This window comes from Colletotrichum tamarilloi, assembly GCF_030869305.1.
Source record: "Colletotrichum tamarilloi strain Tom-12 chromosome Unknown Scaffold_85.1, whole genome shotgun sequence".
In the NCBI taxonomy this organism is placed as follows: Eukaryota; Fungi; Ascomycota; class Sordariomycetes; order Glomerellales; family Glomerellaceae; genus Colletotrichum; species Colletotrichum tamarilloi.
Window position 1 is genome coordinate 10,396 of NW_026849468.1, and position 20,167 is coordinate 30,562.

Genomic DNA, 20,167 nt, shown 5'->3' on the forward strand with positions numbered 1-20,167 from the left:
CATCTTCCTTCCGTGAATATCTCAGAAAGCGGTATCTCGCTCCTATGAGGCCGGAGACAAATGTCAAGTTTGATCCTCATTGGAATCGCTCAAGTGGTTCTGCTATTATTCTCTCTAATATGCTGACTGACTCATAATCGGAAAAACGTATAAGCACGAGCAGACAGCCTGCACCTTTGGGCTGTTTCTTTTACTAGCGGACCCAGCCTGCGAGTCTGTGTTCCTCGAGAGCATATATCTTTAAAATCAGGATCCTGATAGTAAGGGTGGCCTCATGGTATCAAGATTTGAAAGCGACCTTAGAAACAATATCCTTTAACGCATTCCTGTAAAGGTATCAGCTTTGCAGTGGTAGAGTGACTTGATTCCCGCATAGTACGAACCGCAACAGTGTACGCCACGCAAGTCTGCAAAGACGATCTATTAGCGATTGAGACACAGTAGCATGGGTGTAGAATGGCGTACACATCCTGACGAACTCATCGAGCAACACTCTTGGGGGGCATCGCGGACTGGATGGGGGTGCCCCCGGACAACCTTTGAGCCTGAGGGGTCTTTTGCGACCAGAGCCGCAGTAGCCAGTGATATGAACACGAAGAAAATGCCTCCCTTCATTCTGAATAGTAGGATAGCGTAAGCAATTGAGATAAGTAGGTAATCAGTACTTAATAAGAAGGCCGTGAAGTTCGAGCAAAAGCCTTACCACGGTTCATTGTACACCACTCAACTTATAGCTTTGGCCAGAAGGTCTGTCAAAGACGTACCAAACGGCGGCTATAATTCCGTACTTTGCCTTCAATCAATTTGAGTTTGGTTCCTGGGATAACAATGACTCGTCTGCTTTGATAAAGAATTGTGGTAGAACAACAGGTTTGTTTCGTTACAGTAGGAAGGGAAATCGGGCGATTTCGCCTTACAGATCAATTATTACTATGTGGACAGCCGATGTTCCGAGTGTTCCATTCCGTAGTGGCCCGATCTCCGCTGATATCTCACTAGAAACATGCTCTAAGAAGCTTCAATGGTTGTGAAATGATCAGCGAGGACTGAAGGCTGTATGAATTGTATGGGCGGGCCACTTCCGTCTACATTCATGACTGCCACGGGTCCCAATCTCACCCACATCACGAGAATATCGAGTCATAGCAAAATCCACCTACAACCTCAGCAAATGGCATGGGCCGCGCAAGCCCTTTCGAAACTCATCACAGTAGAACCAAACAGAGACGTTGATTACATGTGAAGTATCAAGACACTCTGAACAGTTCTTTGACGGCGCAAATTCTGATTTTGCCTGGCTAATCCCCTGAGCCGCTGCCAGCCTAAGACTTTCTCACAAGTACCACCATAGTTACGACTGAGCCGAAGATACCTAGATTCCTAGATACATATCTCTTTCGAAGATCATCGCATACGAACAAATCAGCAAAGTCTTTGTACATTGCATACGGTCTACTCGGTTCCCTCTTCGTGGGATCAAGTTTTGCGAGGCACCAAAAAGATTTCGAGAGCATGCCGGTGATGATAGCACAATGTGCAGTGGAATTAAAGTCTCGGACATTAATTTCAATGTCGAAGGTTCTGAAAGTTTCTCCACGATGTCTGACAGGTTTGGCGCTTTGGTAAGGTGAGATTATGATAATACACCACCGAAAGCGCATTAATCACAACCGGAGACCTCGATGGTGTTGTTTGACAACATTTTCGATAAGTTTGTTCCCTCAGAAGGAAATTCTGTTATGGGCATATCCAGTACCTAGGACCTTGGACAGGCAAGGAAATCATAAACCTTGTGCAAAAAGCTAGAGAAAAAGCCGGGGAAAGCCGGGAAACGTGGATTAACATGTGAACCAAAAAGAGACGATCACCGCGTTTTTATTTTCTACTTGACCTTTACGTTTTCGAAGAACACTACGGAGACGCGGGCCGACTCTGGCTCTACAAGATTATGTCAGCAGGGCTTGGAAGCAATCTACGGAGCTATTCCGAGAGATGGCCCGGCTTCAGAGGCGAGGAATAGACCTACCTTATCTCAAAAACCCTCGTTCCATCATCCCCTAGACTTCGAGAACTATTACGAGTACCCTTCAAAGGACGCCCTTCTCCGCAGGTTTCTCCGCTAGAACGTATGATATTCGAGCGATCGAAGTTCCCTGAGTGCAATAAAACAGACTTCACTTACTCTTTTGCCCAAGTCAATAGACTCACGCTGTTTCATTGGCACCTCTCCTCACTATCCACGAATACCCACGGTGCACTCTGTGTTTGACAAGATGGCATCGAATACGATCGAAGTTTACCAAGCTCCTTCCGGTTTACCAATCAACCAAGACTTCATCGTTGAAGCCCGGCCTTCAAAAGCATATGCATCGGGCGATGCTCCTCAACAATGGCGCCAGATACCGGCGTACGCAGTGGAAGTTGCAAACGCCAACATGACAAGACATACATTCAACAAACACACGGTAGCCCTAGCTTCCTTTGATTTAAATGCACCGACAACAATCAGTATTACATATACCGCGAGTGCCATTGAAACGGCAGTCATTCGGCCTCTCTCTTTGGGCATCACGGCGCAAGTCGAAAACGACAAGATTGTCTTCAATCTCGATCAACCACGAGATTTGATGATAGAGATCAACGGAGACAAGTGGAAAGCGCTTCATCTCTTGACGAACCAGATCGACAAAGATGCGCCAACGGCTGACTCCGAGGACATCTGGTACTTTGGTCCGGGCATCAATCAGGGCTCGGCATATTCCAAAGTCGCTGATGGTATTAACTTGATGGTGCCTTCAGGCAAGATAGTGTATCTCGCCGGTGGCGCTTTCATCACCTGTCGGCTGAATTTCATTGACGTATCCAATTCTTCTGTGCAAGGTCATGGCTTTATCCTTCGACCAGAGGGTGGGTACGTCTATCGAGAGCTTGGCGGCGCCATCACAATGAGCAGAGCCAGCAACATCAAGGTTGAAGGGGTCACTTCTCTTGGCGCAGAGGGCTTCAGTCTTTCCGCCGGAGAATGTCATAACATTCTCATCAACAGATACCGATCCTTTTCATTTTCGGGGAATGGCGACGGAGTCGACTTCTTCTGCTCTTCGGACATCACTATTGAAAATTGTTTCTTGCGAAACTCGGATGATAACATCGCGCTGTACTCCCATCGCTGGAACTGGTATGGTGACTCAAACAACATCACGATCCGCAATTGTGTGTTGCTGCCGGACATTGCTCATGCCATCAACATGGGTACACATGGCAACCCTGCCAAACCAGAAACCACCAGCAACATTCGCATCAGCAACATCGATATCTTAGACCACGAAGAGAATCAGGTATGGTACCAGGGATGTATTGCCATCAACGCTGCTGACGAGAATCTTTTCCATGATATCCATATCGAGGATGTCAGAGTTGAAAGAATCACGAAAGGGCAGCTTATCAACATTCGTACCATGCAAAACGCGACGTGGACTACTGCTCCGGGTCGGGGTATTCGGAACGTTCACATCAAGAACATGTCGGCAAACCTGAGAGACTCAAAGGCTTTCAATCCATCAATGATAATGGGATATGATCGAGATCGGATGGTGAAGAATATCACGTTCGAGAATTTGAGGATTGGCGAGGAGATCATGCATGAAGAAATGCCGAAGCCTAGGTGGTACATGGTGGACGATCTCGTGCCCATCTTTGCCAATGAACACGTCGAAGGGTTGAAATTCACAAAATCAGCAGAGTAGAGGGAGAATTCTCAATTGATTTTGGAGACCATCGGCATCTGGCAAATTCTGAGAATATTGAGCGCGTTTAGTGGTAAACTTGGAGTGACGATTTTCAGCATCTTTGAACTGAGTCTGCCGACATTCTCCAGAACACGTTAACCTCACATGCATCCCGGAAATACTCCTACATGATCAGAGCCAAGGAAGCCAACATTCCAGACAGCCAGGAAACAGGCATGAACTTCTCAGAGCCAGATGTAGGAACCTGTACGATTGTAGTTCCGGAAGGCAAGGTTTTGGTGGTTGATGAGGAGCGGGCAGTCTGAGTAGCTTCTGAAGCAGGGCCTTGGCTTGACGATCGAATTATTAAACCTGAAGTTGGCACCCATGTCAACTCCGATGCTGTTGCAATGGTTTCGGAAGCTAAGATTGTGCCTCCAATAGTGTTTGATTGCCCTGCTAGATGATTAGAACGCGAATAATGAGGTATATGTCAAGCAGCCCACAATTGACAGAAGAGGTTCCAACCTGGCCTGTTGTTGACGTTGGAAGCTTGTCGTAAGAGGACGTGAACTAGGAATGTTGTCTATCAGATTCATGAAGACGGTTGAAGTATCAGGAGTATTCAAGGCTTACAGAGCAGTCAGCCGTTTTGGTCGACAAGGTCCTGACCTCCGTACCCAAGGCTACAGTCGTTGCTGTAAAAGCTGCAAAGGCGCACGTAAGCTCTCTTCTCATCGTGGCTATAGGAACTTGTTGTTCTTGAAACTGGTAGGAAGTGCACAGAGTAAATTCAATGGCAAACGAAGGATGTCGAAGATGCAAAAGCGACTTTTGAGATCTGTGAGAGGACGTGGCAAGCTTGATCTTGAGCTTATGTACCTGGCTATTCATTGATCTTCCACCCCAGACAATTTTACTTACATCAGCCCAGTCGCTGAGAAAATGTCCGGTTTGGAATTCATTAGCTTACTCTTCAAGCAGAATCCGGAACCATCATATAATGAAGGTGCACTCGGTGGGTTCACTTAGTGATAAGCAAAATTTGACTCGTTTTCCGCATCCGTCGTAAGCAGTCGGATCACGAAGTGATGTGAAATGCTTTCGCCTAGACTTGCGGCTCGCCAGAAATAACATGTTATCGGCATTCTCCGGGCTCAGCGTGCCAAGCTAGGGCACATGCAGGGAATCTGTCTTGACTCGAGAGGAAAGTGAAGATTCGGAAGTCATGTTTGGGCAAGACGCATAGCCATAAAGTGATTAGTAGAGAAGTTATCGGAAGTTCAAGGATGCCCGACCACAAAGCATGGGATCCTAAGAGGCAGCTGACATGTGTCTTCACTGCCTTTTTTGGCCCTAGCAGCTCATATTGGCCTCTCTTGGACAGACAATACCCATCTTGGAAGTAAATCTCACGTGTAGTGAACGCCGCTTCCAGACATAACATGAGAGGAAATATGTAATGGAGACACGATGGGTCTGTTCGTCTCATCTCTAGCAAGTCTTACGCTCTCATCTAGACTCGTACCAGCTCGTCTATCACCACAGGTTCCTCGTCAACTTCGGCTCCTATTACTGGCTTCATGACCACCATGACATCGACCGGTACGCAGACGGGACTGACAACAATAATTCCTACCAACCCGGCTGGCACAACTAGCGTGATCACTTTTGTGACACCATCATCCTCTTCCACGTCTACTTCAACTTCGTCTTCCTCCTCCACTAGTCCGACCGCAAGCTGTACCCCTGGGCTACTCTGGGCCTACTATGGTCTTGCGCAAGCTCCAACAGAGACTGCTAGTAGCTCCGGAAATATCCCTTTTCACGGTAACGGCGCTGATGGTCAAGCAAACTGGAAAATGACTTATTTCAACATCAACACCGTGCTCTCTGGACAGAATCCTGATAACACGGGTCGTACAGCGACCATTGGTCTTGCACAGCTCTGCGCCACCACGACTCGGACCGTCTACGGAACCACAACGAGCGGGCAGTCCCAGTTCATGACTGTTCAACACATCGGATACTTCCATCCGGCCACTTCTGGCACGTATACTTTCAGCTTCAGTAATGTCGATGATGGTGTCTATCTTTGGCTAGGCAATAACGCCAAGACTGGTTTCACCAATGCCAATGCCAATGCCAACAAAAATGTCGACTACTACGTTACCAATAGCGCCGGCACCTACACGTTCACTACGACGGCCGGCCAATACTATCCAATTCGGCTATTATTTGTCAATGCACAGCAGTGCGGCAGCTTCACTTTCTCACTCACTGACCCGGCCGGAGGTGTGGTTGTCTCGAACTCTCAAGCCGTAGTTGGCGATCAACTCGTAGCTAGTTGCCCCAACGACTAGAACGCAGCGCCTTTTGGTTTCTAGATTGTCTTTGTTATTCTCCATTGTAATCTTTAAACTTGATTCGATTGAAAGCCGTTGCTGCAAGTAGATTGCTGATTCAACCTCTCAGGGAAACGTGCCTCTTCGGTGTGCAGTTCGTGGATACTACCAAAGCTCCCTGGGTGATACCGAGAATGTAACACCGGGCGAAGAGACCCTAATACAGAATACAACTGTTCATTGACTTCGCTCTTTATGCTCATTTTCCCGTCAAAGTGGAAGTGTAAAGCTGTCGTGTACACGACAAGAACATATTGATCACGGAGTATGATGTGAGGAATCAAAGGCTGAAATTTTTAACCTGTTCGCGAATTTGTTTCGGCATCGGGGAATGAGCCATTCGAATAAAGGTACCAATTTTGTCTAAAATGAGTCTCTGCCAAGGCTTCCTCGGCTTCGTTTGCGAGGCGCACTTCGACCAGGTCTCACGCCCCCGGAAATCCGGGAGAGATCTCGGTGTCGCCCGTGCCGATCATGAAGGATGGCCACGCAACGCAGCGCGCCGCGTCTTATCACCCCGCGTTTGTGGGGTTAAGCATGGATCGGGCGTCAGCCGGGGAAGATTGCGCCGGTGCTGTGTATGCACACTCTTTTGGGGTGGTATTGACGATGTACCATCAGATTCCTAATGTTGCCCAAAGGTTGGGTGGGAGACCTTCATATCATCAAATTGATATTCATAAGACTCTTCGTTATGTTCATATTTCAACTTTTGAGGCAATTCTTGGCATCGCACCTCTATCAGAGTTCTTCGGTCTCAAACAGTCACCATGCATCTTAAGGCCGCTTTCCTCTTGCCTTTATTGTCATGGAGCGTGACAGCTTCACCTTTCGAGAAGCTGCATGGCCTGAATGATACGTCGTTCGCTCATCCAGGCTCTCTTCACTCCGCGAAAGATTTCGCAAGAATCAAAACCCATGTTCAAGCCCAGGATCAACCCTGGTACCGAGCCTGGCAGCATCTAGAAGCCGGAAAATTGGCTCAGACCTCGTGGAAGCCAACGCCGCAGTCGGTTCTTGTTCGTGGCACAAACGCTACCTTTGCGCCCACCAACAACTACGGCTATGCCTATCGCGATGCTCACTCAGCGTACCAGTTGACCATTCGATGGCTGGTTGGAGGTAACACTTCCTACGCAGACCACGCAGCCAAAATCCTCGACGGCTGGAGCTCTACCCTTGTCGATATCAACGGCACTGAAGACAAATATCTCGCGGCAGGGCTCTACGGATACCAGTTTGCCAACGCCGCCGAGCTCCTTCGTGGATACTCCGGCTGGCCCAAGCAGAACCAGACGGCCTTTGGCAAAATGTTGAACGGCGTCTTTGCGGTGTACAACCACGACTTCCTCGAGCACCACTACAACAAACCGGATTTCTACTACGCCAACTGGGACTTGTGCAACATTGCCTCGTTGATGGCGATTGGTATTTTCAACGACAACAGAACCATGTACAATTACGCGGTCAACTACTTCAAGAACGGGATTCCGGGCCAGCCAGAGGTTGTGGCTAATGGTGCCCTGCCCTATTTCTCAATCGCCAACTTCACGGAGCAGGGTAGCGGAAAGACTCTGATGCAGATCCAGGAGTCTGGCCGTGACCAGGGGCATGCTTTACTCTGCATCGCTCTCATCGGAGTTATCGGGCAACAAGGTTGGAACCAGGGAATTGATCTCTTCGACACCTTTGGCCGCCAGATCCTGAACGCGTGAGTTCTCTTTCTGTCCCACTCCAGATTTTCTGGCAGGTCGCTAATTGAAGCTAGCGCCGAGTATGTTGCCAAGTACAATACCAACCACACTGTTCCTTACACGCCTTATCGTAGCTGGGAAGGTGTGCTGGAGGTCGTGGCCCCAAAAGCTAGGTTTGATGTACGACCTGGTTATGAAGCTCTCTACTCCCACTACGCGGAAGTCAAGGGTCTCAATGCCTCATGGTCAATGGAGTTCCGTGACTTTGTCAATGGCAACCTGACCGCCAACATTGAAGGCGGCGGTGGTGACTACAGTCCGAACTCGGGTGGGTATGATTCGTTCGGACATGGAACTTTGCTGTATCGCATCGATAAAGATAGTTAAGCTCCAGCCGAAAAGGGTGTGTTGCTAAGGTATTTGAGTCAACACCAAGTTGAAAGTCGATACAGGGTAAGTATGAGGCGAAGCAATATCTAGGAAGCATTCCTGTCGTACGTTCGTCTGCTCAGCTGCTGCAATCATGATTTCCCATTGCGTGCACCAAGTTGAAACAACTGGCTCGCGACTTCTCAATCCCAAATTTATACAATAACTATGTTTTCCCATACGTAACACTCATCCCATTTCCATTTTATTTGGCATCAACAACATCCATCGATAAGTCTTGCGTCCGCCTTAATCACGAAGCCTCATATAGTTCAAGCTTAAAGCTGTTTCATTTCTGAGGTCGAGCTTTCATTACACTAGAAGATGCTCTCTAAAGACTGCCTGTAAGGGAGTCGCAATATGGAGTTCTGGCGCATCAAGAGCTCACCCTGCCCCTCACCTCACCAAGGTGATGGCCGAACCAAGCCTCGGGGACTTCAACCCTTTACGAGCTAACAAGTATGGTGCAAACTTTTTGAATTACTAGTTTCAAGATGTTAAATTCAATATAGAAGCGTGCAGCATCTAGTTTACAGTCGTTGCTTCAAAGCTACTTTAGGCCTTTCCTCTTTGAAACAGTATGATTGATCAACAACGCCGACATATCCATCCCTTTATTGGAGAATCGTAGCCGTTCCATTTCCCAAACCCTCAATATCAGATTTGACTGGCAAGGACCTAGGGAGTGAAGGCAGACCAGACTGTTCAGCAGAGAGCTGATCCTCAAGGTCCAAAGGGGCACGTCTTGGTATCTCTGTCTCATTGATTGACGATCGAGAGAGGCCATCCGATCCTGTGCTTGTGACATATCCGGAGGGCGGCTGACGAGTTCTCTCATCAAACGTCCGGCTGTTGTTGGTCGCCGATGAGCCGGTGGCGTTGTGCTTGACGTCTCCCAAGGTCGATGTATTAGATGCAGAAGCATTGTTGAGTGCATTTGTGCCTGCTTGCGGCAAGTCTCTCGCCTTATCAGCAGTTGTGTTGGTCGCGTTGTAGACCGTCTGTTGCCCGCTCCGAGCAGCGTTGCCGAAGGTCGTGCTCGCATCAGAAGCAGCTTGTTGTGCCTTAGAGGACAGCTCCGCCGTCTTTGCTTGTCCATCACGAGCGAGCTCTGCGCCCTTCTGAGCGGTCACGTTTGCCGCATTTTGAGCCTGCACAGTGGCGTCGTGGGCGATCTGCCGTCCCTGAGGCGAGGCTGCGAGAGGAGCAACGAAGATGGCGGTCACTCCGACTACAGCTGACCAAAACGGAGAAAGGACTTTAATGAGTGCATACACAGATGCAAGTCCGACGAATGCCTGGAAATAGGTTAGTCACTGAATTCTATATCACATGGCGAATTAAGTTTGTATCTAGTGTTCACTTACGCCAAACGTTCTTCCCAGGTCTTCGCCATATATGATCCGTTGAGCTTCTACCACTGCGTATTGAATAAAGTCGTGAACATCTCTCAGAGTGTTGTTGAGTGTAGACTCCGGCACTCTTCTATACTGTCTCGGTCGAAGGCGTGTGGATAAGGAGTCGGAACTGAAGGACCGGCTGGCATACTCAGCAGCAGAGACGGCTAGGAAACTTAAGCATTGGCTCACATGAGTAAGTGTGTCCAGTCTTACCTCCAAGAGTAGTGACCGCCGCCTTCAATGCCAATTGAGTGAGGGGTAAGTAGTGTGCCCCAAACAAAATGCTCAAGGTACCGATGTATACACCAAGGGTGCGTAGAGGATCTTCCCACTAATGTTACAGTTAGCAAAGCTCCAGTGCGGGCGCTACATGAGCAAGTACGTACGTTGATATACTTGTAGAAGCTGTCTTGCTGGGCTGGGTGAAGGGCTTTGTTAGCATCTTGTTTTAGTTGACGAACGAAGTTCACCCAATACCTAAAACCTGTCGCAATGGGCCCTCCTGCGTCGATCTTGGCGATTGTTCTTCGTTCAAGGCATTCTGAATTTTTGATGCAACTAAGAAGTTGAGAGAACAATTGTTAGTCTTCTAATCCACATATATTGCTGCCGTGCCTACAAAACTTACTTTGCGATCTTCCTTGGTCAGTACGATGAGAGCTATCAGCCGTTCCGGGCAAGACAATGACAGTTGGGTCAGCCATGATTATGACGTCGACGCGTGGATGATGAGGAGTTGGCGAGTAAATGTGGATAAGATCACGAACTCCACGGAAACGGGGGATTTGGAGCCTTCACACTGATTTTCTGAGAGAACAAGAACGACAAATTTCCTATCAGACAGCGGAAGCAGACTTTATGACCAAAGCCAAACATCCAAAATCTCCTAGACCACCTGTGACACGAAGGCGCAATCCTGGTGTATTGCACCACCGGTATGCGGTTACACGATGTGAGGGGAAGGGATTACGAAACCTAACGTTCGTGACGTACATAGCTGGTCATGGCGTATCCGCTAAACTATGGTAGGATTCCTCAATGTCAAAAAACGGCTCGCATATCCGCTGGAATCGAGATGCAGGACGCCGCGCTGTCATTGCCTTGACCGAGGTGAGGGGGAAACCCTTTGATATTCAAAGGCCCATTGACGTCGTTCGACGTTCATTTGGGGTCCGTTCCACTCGCAGCCCTGACGCGCTTTGATGACGAGGAGGCGGGGTGTCTCACCAGGACATCACGGCACTGGCATGCCGCTAGACTGGCTAGAGCCAAGATGATATTCGAAGGACTACTTGCTTATTTGCTCACATACTTATACCAGACCATGTGCGTCGACTACCTACCTCATGTCATTTCAGGGGCTGAAGTAGGTTTTAATAGGTCTATTCTTCTAGCTAGAATCAATAGAGCCGCAGAGGTACTTTCACCTACACGAAAGGTTCACAGGCGTCCATGCCCAATGCGCCCTGGTTATTTATGAAGGCGATCGGTCTTACGGTCCGGCCCGCTTCCTAGTGAGTGAGGTTTCGATCTGCACAAGGTAATTGGATGCAACCCTCGAAGCCCACGCATCAAAGGCATGTCCTTTGATTGAGCAGCTGAATTTTACCTACGATCTGCAGCCTCTCTATTCGCGTCAAAGTGGAAGGGGGCGTCGCGTGACTCAGTACGATGTACTATAAATGAACAGTTTGAATAATACATTGGTCTGCGCGTTTCTGACGCTTCCTATGCTAACCGAAGGGTATATGCGCTCTATGAGAACCATATAGTATACAAATAAGACGACAGAAGAAAAGGAAATATTTTCTCTATATGGCACGGCAGATTGCATCGCACATTAGATGACCAAAACAGCCAATGCCGCTACAGCCGCAAGCAAGCCGCCAGAGCTAAGCTTACCAGCGCCGGCCTGAACGGGGCCGGTGGTGGTTGCCGGGCAAGCGGCGCCAACACAGGGAGAGGTAGAACCAGTTCCGACAGGGATCACGGCGGTAGTCAGAGTGCCGTTATATCCATCCGACGCTGCAACGACCAAGGTCGTAGGAATGGGGGGAGGGCCGCCGGGGGTGCCTGACGCGCCGGGGGTCTCGAGGACGGGCTTCTCGGTAGAGACGGTGCTGCTGGAGGCGGGAACACCGACGGTAGGAACACCGGCGCCAGGGGCGGTGGAGGCACCGGAAGTGGCACGAACAGGCTTCTCAGAGACGGCAGTGCCACCGACGACGGGGGTAGTGACGGGCTTGGGGACCGTGGTGGAGATGAGCTCGCTGGTGACGATGGTGGAAGTCCTGGCCGGGCAGTTCGTAACCTCTGCGGCGCAGGAAGTGATCGTGACGAGGTTGGTCTTGTATGTGGTCAAGACGGTGGGGACGTCGGTGGTGAGGACGGGTTTCTGGCTTGCCTCAGTGGTAGGCTTGGGGACAACGGCACTGGTAATGATGGTAGAGGTTCTCGCGGGGCAGTTGGTTACTTCGGCAGCGCAGGAGGTGATGGTGACAACGTTAGTGAGGTAGGTGGTGATTTGCTCGGCGGGAGGCTGACCGGTGACGACAGGCTTCGCGGAGCCGGCGGTGGTGGGAACGGCAGGGACACCAGGGATAGTAGTAGGAATGACCTTGCTTGTAACGACAGTGGAAGTCCTGGCCGGGCAGTTTGTGACTTCTGCGGCGCAAGAGGTGATTGTGATGATGTTGGTCTCGTAGGTTGTGATAGCCGTGGTGATATCGGCGACAGGCTCCTGGGAGCTGACGGTGATGGGGGCATCGCCGCCGGCAGGCTTCGAGGGGATATAGCTCTCGACGGGGATGGCTACGGTCGTCGGGATGACTGCCTGGCTGGTGACGGTGGTCTGTCGGGCGGGGCAGTTGGTGACCTCAGGAGCGCAGGAGGTGATGGTGTGGACCTCGGTCTTGATGACGGTCAACTGCGTAGGGACGTCGACGACGGGGCAGACGGTGGTAGTGACAGCAACGACCTCGGTGACGACCTGAGGGGTCTCGCGGGCCGGGCAGTTGGTAACTTCGGCGGCACAAGAGGTGATGGTCTTGATGTTGGTAGCATAAACGGTGGAGGTCGCCAGACGGGTGGTCAAGCTCTCAACGGCGGCGGCAGAAGTCGCAACAGGCTCTTCGGAGGCCACAGCGGTGGACAAGGCGGAGCTGACGACAGCGGTCTGCGCGACAGAGGTAGAGGCAGCGACAGTCGAAGCGGCAACTGAGCTGGAGATGACTGAGGCAGTGGCGTTGCCATCCTTGAGGTTGTAGTACTTGATGGAGCTGATCTTGAAGAAAACATCGGCAAAGGCAGTCGGGTTGGCGGCAACGTACTCCTTGCAAGTCATACCAGTCTTCGCCTCACAAGTCTGGGTCCAGATACCATCGTTTCCGGCCACACCGCAGAAGTCAATGTTGGCCACGAGCTTCTGCTCCTCGAACAGCTTGTCAGCGGCGCAGGTGCTGGTGGTGAAGCTGGGCGTGCCCCAGGCATCGGGGTTCGGGTTGGCGCTCGCGATGTCGGCGGGAACGTTGGCGTGAGTAAAGCCCCAGACGCGGATGGCGGTGTCAGTCCATTGCATGGCGTAAACTCCTCCCTCGGCGGATCCAAAGGGGGCAGCGCCATCAAGACCGGCGCAGCCTTCGTTGTCAGACTGGCCTGCGGCATAGTTTGCGCAGTTGGGCTTGCTGATGGTGCCGGTCATGTTCGTTCCGTCGATACGGCACTCGCCGAGCGTGCCGTCGGTGTGAAGGACGACCTTGTTCACATTGTCCTCGTTCCAGGTCTCAACGATGTCGATTTCGCCGGCAGCGGGCCAGGGGTTGCCAACGGTCCAGCTGGTGGTATCTGATCAGCATTATGGATGGGCTGAAGAATGTGAAAGGAACTTACACCGCAGGCCAGGCACCGCAGACAGGCTTAGGAAGATGGGAAAAGTTGATGACAAAAAGTCCCTGACCGTACTTGGCCGTACTCTCGATTCTTACACTGCTTCTGCCGATACCAGCGGCATCGAGGGTAGATGTAGAGTCGACACCGAGGTACAGGTCACCGCCCTCAGTCTTTACGAGACCCATGCTCTGAGCATCTGCTGCCGACTTGTAGCTGACATATCCACCGGTGGGGTCAACATCGTTGTAGTTCCCGGTGGAGTGGTCGCTCTAGATAGATGATCAGCCAAAGTTCTAATGCATCACTTATCGACTTGGAACATACCGTGAAGAAACCAAACTTCTCAAGAAAGTTGGTCGAGTCGTAGCTGTCGGCGAGTTGGTAGGTCTGGATAGCGGCCGCGGATGACGTGAGGAGGAGGGCGGAAGAGAGCGTGGAGAGAAGCGAAGGCGCCATCGTGGGCTAAGGATGGATATGAGGAATATGAAACTAGGTGGAATAACTTGTAATAACTATGCAGAAAGACAGAAACTGGAAATATCAAACACAATTAAGAAACGACAGAAATGGGTCTTCGAACTGTAAAGTGAGTGAACAGAATGAAGAACTTCGAAGGCTTGTTCTTGAACAAAAGAATGAATTAAGAAACCAGAACAGGAATCTTGAAAGAAGGTGAGAGGGAGGGCCTAGATGCGCAAGGCGCTTGCTCCCATGGGGTTACCATGAGTCTTATACCGACCCGAAAAAGACGGTCGACCCAGATTCGCTCCTCGCCATTCGATTCACCCGCGGAGAGACGGGCTGAGATGCTCAGGGGGGGTCTACGACCTACCTGTTTCTCCAGCAATTTCATTCTCATTGGATCCCCTCGTACTGACAGAGCCTTGGTGAGCAGTACCGGGAGCACTGGTTCGTTCAGGGGCTCTGGATGGAGAACGAACTAGAACATACATAGCCCGCTCATCCCCTCGGCCCCTTGACAGACTCTGCCGGTTCTGGAGATATATCAAGGGTCTTGTGCATCGTCTGCCAACATACGTAAGTAATCGTGGTTCCACTCCTCGCATCTCCATGTCTCTATGCCACTTATGCATTGACATATGCGCTTGTGAGTGGGCACAAGAACATGTTTCCTGCAGGCCCAGAGAACCTCAAACACACCAACACATAAACACATGCGCACTAAGTCCGCATTCGTTCATGGAATGCCACGAACGGCACGGCGGTTGGCTGGCGGCTCAGGCACAGTCTGCGCAAAGGTGTCGTCGTCCCGAGGCCAATGAAGCGGAGGGCGCATGTGTGTAAGCCCACCCCCTGTTTGACATCCAGGAACAGGCCCTTGATCGGGACAAGGTGGGCTCGAAGTGGACTACAACGGGGGCCTGATGGTGGTCTGAGTGGATGTCGTGAACATGGTGGATTGTTTTTCTTTGAAGTGACGGGCAGGATTCCGCCGTTCCCCTATTCTTTTTCTCCATTGACCATTCGAGCCATTGTCCCGCGCTAGACAGGGGTGGTCTCACTCAAGCCGCCGAGATCTTGATGGCGCTGGTCGCTCTTGGGGGCGTGATTGGCAAAGATCTCCTGCACCGTTGCATCGAATTCTTTAGACCAGCGGCTTTTCTCCAAGTCAATATTTTTTTCCTTCCTCTAGTTCACTTTCAGTGTCTTGCTATTTGTTTCAAGTGATGACAGCTCACGAATATTCCTAAGTGCCGCCGGTCTTCTTTTAGTTTCGTTACATCAGAGCGACGGACTGTCTTTGGTCATCTGGCCACGCGGCGCGTTAAACCCGTCAAGTTGCCGAGCACTTCCAAGTTTTCCACACCCGTTTACGCATACCATTTGGGATTGGAGGGCTCCAACTCCCAGCTTCCAAGGGCAGAAAAAACGTGTCGCTTTGATTGCTCCCGCTCAGGGGCTGAGCCTCCCGCTCCGGAAGTCAACGACCAATCCAGACGTTCACAAGGCTGGTTTCCACGGCGTAGTGGTCGGGCGTCGTATTCGAATCTGTATTAGTGAAGGGGTTCGCCCCGGTGGAGTTACCAAGAAAAAGCGGCACGGTTTTGGATGTGGATGCCCTGTCTTGTCAACTTGTGTTTCCCAGGTCATGGTTTAAGGACCATTCCATAAGGCGAAGTTGCACGAACACAACAGGTCGTTGCCCAAAATATTTTCAAAGCTAGCTTCCCCAGCCAGCTTTGAAAACGGGTTTATTTTGCTAATGCTCGACTTTTGTGGTTTTTCACTCTCTTGAATATCGGATGGCAGCCCTCGTTTGATGGTTGCTTTGCTCCGCTTTTGCCTCGGCTACGAGCCCCTTGCAGTCTGATCTCCTCTTTCAGCTTTGGCTAACAACATGAAGGCGAGACCCAGTCGGTGGGCCGTGGGATGATATCAAGGAAGATTCCCCGATCCTTGGGTCCGCGTACTAAATATGGCGTCCCTTCATCTCCTTCACCTTGCTTGACCGACTTTCTTCTCGAACTGGCACGGATAGGTGGAACGCTGTATCTCGAATTTCGATATTGGGCCTTCGCCTCATTAATTATCATTGAGCCACGAATTCGACTGTCAAGATAGAAATAGTGTCTCATTGAGCAGAGTCAGCATTCGTCCGACAATCTGGTTTTTGCACGCTGTTCATCGCTCACAGATGTAATGAGCCATCTGGCGCCATTGATCTGTTCAATTTCCAATGAACAGCAAGTCGAATAACGTTGTACACAATTATGGTGGTTAAATAATAGCCCTACTTCACGTCACGCACCCGCCATTTTCGCAATGATGCTTTCAGCTGCCTTTAATGGACAACACTTATCCAAATCAGCTGGTCCAATCCGCAGAAGAACACTCGCCAACGATCTCACGATCACGCTAAACTCCCACATGCCCGGATGAAGTCTGTTGATCAACCCACACAAATCTTCAGTTCAAAGTTATGACTCCAGTTCCGCCTGATCAAGTGCCGTGAAACTCACTGGCTGCATTACGGCATCTAGTGGACAGCACATCTGGACCGCACGGCCCAGTGGAGTACGCCTTCTCGCCTGCGGATACATCCCCTAGTGCTGCAACGGCAATGCTTCGGAAGTGCCACTCTTCGGGCTATGATCGGCCCTTGCCTTGAATCCAGCTTGGCTGACGTTGCATTCCAATGGCGTGGAAAATATCGCGGTGTGGCTTTGACCATTAATAGGATTCCAGACATTTTGCAGAACCCGTGATTTATTATGAAAAACCAGGGAGCAAGAGCTGCCGCACAAAAGTGTTCTCTGGAATCTTTCCTGTGGAGAGGATAAGCGATACAAGTTTCTCATTCGCAATAGTGGCGGTTGAGATCTTTAATTCACATGCAGGAGGATTGGTCAAGTATATGTTATCCAAATAGCATTCCCTGAATCCTCTCATGCTGCGACATGTCGAGACGCCCCAATCTCTTATCGTGTATCGTCAAAAACTGCTCATATGGTTTGGAAGGAAAGCAATGAGTCTTTCCTGAGAACTCGGTTGCTCTTCTGTGTCGAAAGTTTATACTCGAGAGCAAATTTTTGGTAAACAGTTACCGCTCTGGAAGATGTAAATGTATCCATATTGAAAGGCTCCCTTCTGAAGACTAAGGTATGCGACCTAATTTCCTTTCTGTTCTTATTTTTAGACTACATCAAAGTCAGGTAGCCAATTGGGTCTGTAGAGCTCTTCTCCAATACTGCAGGACGAAGATCGAATAGGAGGAGTCAGATGCAAGTATCAAGATACATAGTGTCAGCTCACTCAAGTCTAATTTCCTACAAACGAAGCCCCCAAGGAATGTCAAACTAGAATCCGACAAGTCGTTAGTATGTATAGACTATGTAATCACATCAGATTGACCGCAACTCTCACTCGAGAACATGGAACTTTTCTTGAGAAACAAGTCGAGGCCATCGCTTTCACTCAATGCGGGATCAAGGGATGAATCTTCAACCACTGAAACTTCAAGCGAAGGAGGACAGATTATTTAATCATTCCATTGTCTTTGACCGCTTTGCTCTTAGACACGAGTTTGGCCAATGACATCATCCCCGTCTTCAACCCAGTATGACCAAAGCCAGAATAACCACCCACGCACCGCCCGCCCCCCACAACCGGAGTACCCTAGATCGCCCCTCCGCACTACTCATCTGGTTTCCATTCGCATCAGGCAGAGACGGTGCGTTACGAAAATCATTCGGAGGCACGATGGACGGCAGCGTTTGAAAATTCGGTGGAACAAAGACCGTCACCGGCGTGATGGACTCCGAAGACGGGGCCGAAGAAACCCCGTTCACGGGGGGTACGGATGGCGGCGGCGGAGTAGGTGAGGCTGATGGAGTCTGAACTGCCGGCGGAATGGTCGGAGGGGGTGCAGTTGTTGAGGTAGATGTCTGGATGGCGGGTGGTATAGCGGGCGCTGGGGGAAGGGGTACCGATGACGAGGACGAAGAGGTAGACGACGATGAGAAGGGTAGCGCGGGGGCCAAGTTTGCCGGCAACGTTGTTGTCACGGCTGGGTTCAACACTGGCGGTGGGACTATCGGCGGAGATGAAGTCGTAGTCGTCGAAATCGTCACCGGCGGCGCCGGGACCGGAGCGGCCGGCGCGGCAACGAAGCCGCATTCTCCAATGATTTCTCTGATATCTGCACTCCATCGTTAGAATGATCGCCTCCTTCTCAGAAGACTGAGCCAAGTGAACAGTCTCGACTCTTGCAAGAGGTAAACTCACCCTCATTGGCTTCCACGGCCGTAACGTTCCGCGAAATGCACGACAAACACCCAAACGCAGCCCCGGCAACGTCAAACCCCCTCTCCCCACAAACACACGCCCTCGAAGCATCCTTCGCCGCCGCCTCAGCAGCCTTCTCGGAAGCCTCCTTCGCAGCATCCTCCGCGCTCGCTGAGCGCCCGACGCCCAACGTAGGCACCGCAGCGAAGCCCGACCCTGGAGCCAGACTCGCCGTGGGCTCCTCTTCGTCGTCGCTGCTATCCTCTGACTCCGGCTCCTGTCTCCCGCTGAGTCTCCGACCCAGCATCCTCTGTAGATTCCTTCTCCTTCTCTTCTTACCATCCCCTCTCCGTTCTATCCTTCCCTTGACATCCCTGTCCTTTACCGATCCATCATGGTATTGTCGAATCGGTAGATCCCGCTTGTCCTTCCCGAACTGGGCCTCCACCTGTGCCTCGCACCGCGCCGTGAGCTGTACTATAGGCGCGCAAACCTGAGCGCACTCGGGCGGGACGTCCTCAGCCTCTAGATCCTCCACTGCCGCAACGCCGGGGACCAACATTAGGCCAGGCAGGTTCGTTGTGACAGACAGCAGCGCGAGGACAGTGGCGAGGTGAATCGCCGTGGGCCGGTGGTGGCGTGTCATCTCGGCTTCGGCTTCGTCGAATGCATGCAAGGCGTGTAAGCAAATGACTCGGTAGTTGCTGCTAGTGCTTCAGCGTCTTGCTTAAATAGTTATCCAACTCCTTGGTGTCGTCGTCGGAGTTATCGTTGTTCGTCTCGTCTCATGACACTGGGAAATAACACTGTAAATCTGACAGATGCCATCCAAACTTTTTCGTCAAGTGCCTGCAACTTTGTCCCAACTCTAAATTCGAACAGACCCGCCCTCCATCCATCAAAGAGAGAAACTCCAGAACGGTCTTTTCCAGATGTAGGTAGGATGGTGAGAGGGGGGGTATTCAAGCTTATTGTAAAAAGAGCCACCCTCCGTCTACCATCCCCCCCACTATCCGACCAACTCATACTGAAATCCGTAAGGTCTCAGTGTAACTGTAATACCTTCTACATGATCTACCCCTCGGAAACATCAGGCCAAACGCCGAAACCCAAGTTGCCCCAACCCCTTAGACCACTGCCGGATAAAGCATTCGCAGAGGGCTGTTGAACGCGTCCCCATCACGAAACGTCTTGGCGGTATCACTAGAACCACGAGGAAAAAGGAAACCCACATTTTCCCGATAGACGTTGCCGTAAGCCTGGAGGGCGATTTTAGAGTTCAACCTCGCAGCGGGAAGCATCTGGTAGTTAATATACAGAATTAACCCCTAAATTTGGCAAAAGAGGGTTCGTTGATTGATCCCCTGCTGGGATTCTTTCCTTACCTAACGCAGGTAAAGAAGCCACAGAAGGACAGAAAAGAACATTGAGAACCCCGCTGCGAGTCATTCCCAGTGCATCGTACCATTTCCCATCTCTTACCGACAAAGTCTAAATAAGCGGCCTCCATCATCGCCAGATCGATAAGGAACTGAAGTTAAGTATCCGTACGGCTGACTTCTCAAGCTATTGAGATCTCCCCGTCCACGGATTATGCATATCCGACACCCTACCGAGATTCCGTTCTAGAACCCTTACAAACCACTTACATCGCCGAGCCGGGTGCAAAGAACGGCTCCGACCTGCCATTCCCATCGCCCTTGTCCAGGCTATCGGCCGAGTCATTGTACTACAGCGGCATGAGACCTTCAAGTCTTGGACTTAGGCAACACGGTATCAATCTGACCCCGGAAGCCACTCTCAGACCTCAGGTTCAACACAGCGCCAAGGTCTACTCATCATGGAAAGCCAAGTCCTCCTCAGTTCGGCGAATGCTT

General features: G+C 50.8%; 7 protein-coding genes across 7 annotated transcripts; 3 read left to right on the plus strand and 4 right to left on the minus strand.

Moving 5' to 3' along the window:
* Positions 1 to 2,273: 2,273 nt before the first annotated feature.
* CTAM01_12921 (uncharacterized protein) lies at positions 2,274 to 3,746 on the plus strand (the record flags this gene model as incomplete). Its single annotated transcript, XM_060528926.1, has 1 exon — positions 2,274 to 3,746. The coding sequence occupies one exon, from the start codon at positions 2,274 to 2,276 to the stop codon at positions 3,744 to 3,746; it is 1,473 nt and encodes a 490-aa protein (XP_060376453.1).
* Positions 3,747 to 3,912: 166 nt separating this feature from the next.
* On the minus strand, positions 3,913 to 4,466 carry CTAM01_12922 (uncharacterized protein; the record flags this gene model as incomplete). Its single annotated transcript, XM_060528927.1, has 3 exons — positions 3,913 to 4,184; positions 4,235 to 4,301; positions 4,365 to 4,466. The coding sequence occupies 3 exons, from the start codon at positions 4,464 to 4,466 to the stop codon at positions 3,913 to 3,915; spliced, it is 441 nt and encodes a 146-aa protein (XP_060376454.1).
* Positions 4,467 to 5,311: 845 nt separating this feature from the next.
* CTAM01_12923 (uncharacterized protein) lies at positions 5,312 to 6,091 on the plus strand (the record flags this gene model as incomplete). Its single annotated transcript, XM_060528928.1, has 1 exon — positions 5,312 to 6,091. One exon carries the CDS (start codon positions 5,312 to 5,314, stop codon positions 6,089 to 6,091), a length of 780 nt encoding a protein of 259 aa, XP_060376455.1.
* Positions 6,092 to 6,903: 812 nt separating this feature from the next.
* Positions 6,904 to 8,214, plus strand: CTAM01_12924 (uncharacterized protein; the record flags this gene model as incomplete). The annotated part of the gene is made up of 2 exons (XM_060528929.1): positions 6,904 to 7,844; positions 7,902 to 8,214. 2 exons carry the CDS (start codon positions 6,904 to 6,906, stop codon positions 8,212 to 8,214), a joined length of 1,254 nt encoding a protein of 417 aa, XP_060376456.1.
* Positions 8,215 to 8,870: 656 nt separating this feature from the next.
* CTAM01_12925 (uncharacterized protein) lies at positions 8,871 to 10,360 on the minus strand (the record flags this gene model as incomplete). The annotated part of the gene is made up of 6 exons (XM_060528930.1): positions 8,871 to 9,554; positions 9,624 to 9,820; positions 9,870 to 9,987; positions 10,043 to 10,074; positions 10,134 to 10,214; positions 10,285 to 10,360. 6 exons carry the CDS (start codon positions 10,358 to 10,360, stop codon positions 8,871 to 8,873), a joined length of 1,188 nt encoding a protein of 395 aa, XP_060376457.1.
* Positions 10,361 to 11,496: 1,136 nt separating this feature from the next.
* Positions 11,497 to 14,000, minus strand: CTAM01_12926 (mixed-linked glucanase; the record flags this gene model as incomplete). Its single annotated transcript, XM_060528931.1, has 3 exons — positions 11,497 to 13,489; positions 13,545 to 13,813; positions 13,869 to 14,000. 3 exons carry the CDS (start codon positions 13,998 to 14,000, stop codon positions 11,497 to 11,499), a joined length of 2,394 nt encoding a protein of 797 aa, XP_060376458.1.
* A 3,614-nt stretch (positions 14,001 to 17,614) lies between these two features.
* On the minus strand, positions 17,615 to 18,936 carry CTAM01_12927 (uncharacterized protein; the record flags this gene model as incomplete). The annotated part of the gene is made up of 2 exons (XM_060528932.1): positions 17,615 to 18,204; positions 18,291 to 18,936. The coding sequence occupies 2 exons, from the start codon at positions 18,934 to 18,936 to the stop codon at positions 17,615 to 17,617; spliced, it is 1,236 nt and encodes a 411-aa protein (XP_060376459.1).
* Between the last annotated feature and the right edge of the window lie 1,231 nt (positions 18,937 to 20,167).